This window comes from Hipposideros armiger, unplaced genomic scaffold, assembly GCF_001890085.2.
Source record: "Hipposideros armiger isolate ML-2016 unplaced genomic scaffold, ASM189008v1 scaffold_554, whole genome shotgun sequence".
NCBI classification, from domain to species: domain Eukaryota; kingdom Metazoa; phylum Chordata; class Mammalia; order Chiroptera; family Hipposideridae; genus Hipposideros; species Hipposideros armiger.
Genome location: NW_017731904.1, coordinates 392,201 through 393,161, shown reverse-complemented (window position 1 = coordinate 393,161; position 961 = coordinate 392,201). Strand labels below are relative to the sequence as shown.

The following is a 961-nucleotide window of genomic DNA, read 5'->3' as shown; positions in this document are numbered from 1 at the left end:
CATTTTATTTCAGACTATGTTAAATTAGAGTTGATATATGTGTATATTATCTTAATAATCCTACTTTTGAGCATTCTCTCAAATGCAAATTGGCCACAGGCTAACCAGTCTTGAGAATCTTCTTTTTACATGGGAACAAACAAGCACATTTTATTTCATTTCCTCTTCACAGAAACAAAGGTAGTTTAAAGATAAATTAGTGTCCTCTCAATTTCAATAAACTGTAAGATATGACTCTTTTCATCTACAGCAAAATGTGAATAATATTATTGAAGAAGTGAAAAATATATGCAGTGTTCTGGGATGTGTGGAGACCAAACAAATTACAGATGCTGTAAATGAACTAAATCTAATTCTTCAGGGAAAAGCAGAGGTAAATATACTCATTTATTACACAGTAATAATTTTAAACCTGAGTTCAATAATTAAGGAGAGTGAAAGATTTGACTATACTATATACTGGTATGTATGCATATATATTTCAATCAGTTGGGAGTAATGGAAACTTGACTCTATTATACAAAGGGATTTAATGAAATTAAATGGAAATTTCTCATGCCTTTGAAGTTTGTAACTACAATATAATTTCCAAGTGAGATTGAAATCAATCCTAGAATCTACCTAGGTGAATGTGCTTATATAATAATATTCACAGACAAGTGTTTGTGTAGATTATTAATGGCTATCACGTGTACCAGTATATGCAGTTATAAGTGTCCATGCTTATATGGACGAACACACAGGTAGGAAAGAAGAAATCAGTTTCTGTGGCATCTTTTGCTGAATTTGCAATGCACACTCCTTCTATGATCCCACATCCTCTAACGATTTCCTGGTGTTTGTTTTGTTTTCTTTTTTTCAGTTTAAAATAAATGGGTCTTACTGATTTTTTTTTTAATCTCAGAAATCTGAAGCAAATATGATTATTGCTCAAGAAAAAGAATAGGAAATCTGGTCTGAT

At 31.0% G+C, this 961-nt stretch overlaps 1 protein-coding gene across 1 annotated transcript in view; it reads left to right on the top strand.

The window, feature by feature from the left end:
• Window positions 1–961, top strand: part of PIK3C2G (phosphatidylinositol-4-phosphate 3-kinase catalytic subunit type 2 gamma) — a 310,994-nt gene that overhangs the window by 70,571 nt on the left and 239,462 nt on the right. Inside the window, exon 10 of the mRNA XM_019623621.1 lies at window positions 251–373. Within this exon, the coding sequence (XP_019479166.1) occupies window positions 251–373 (123 nt within the window). The remainder of the gene's footprint in view (window positions 1–250; window positions 374–961) is intronic.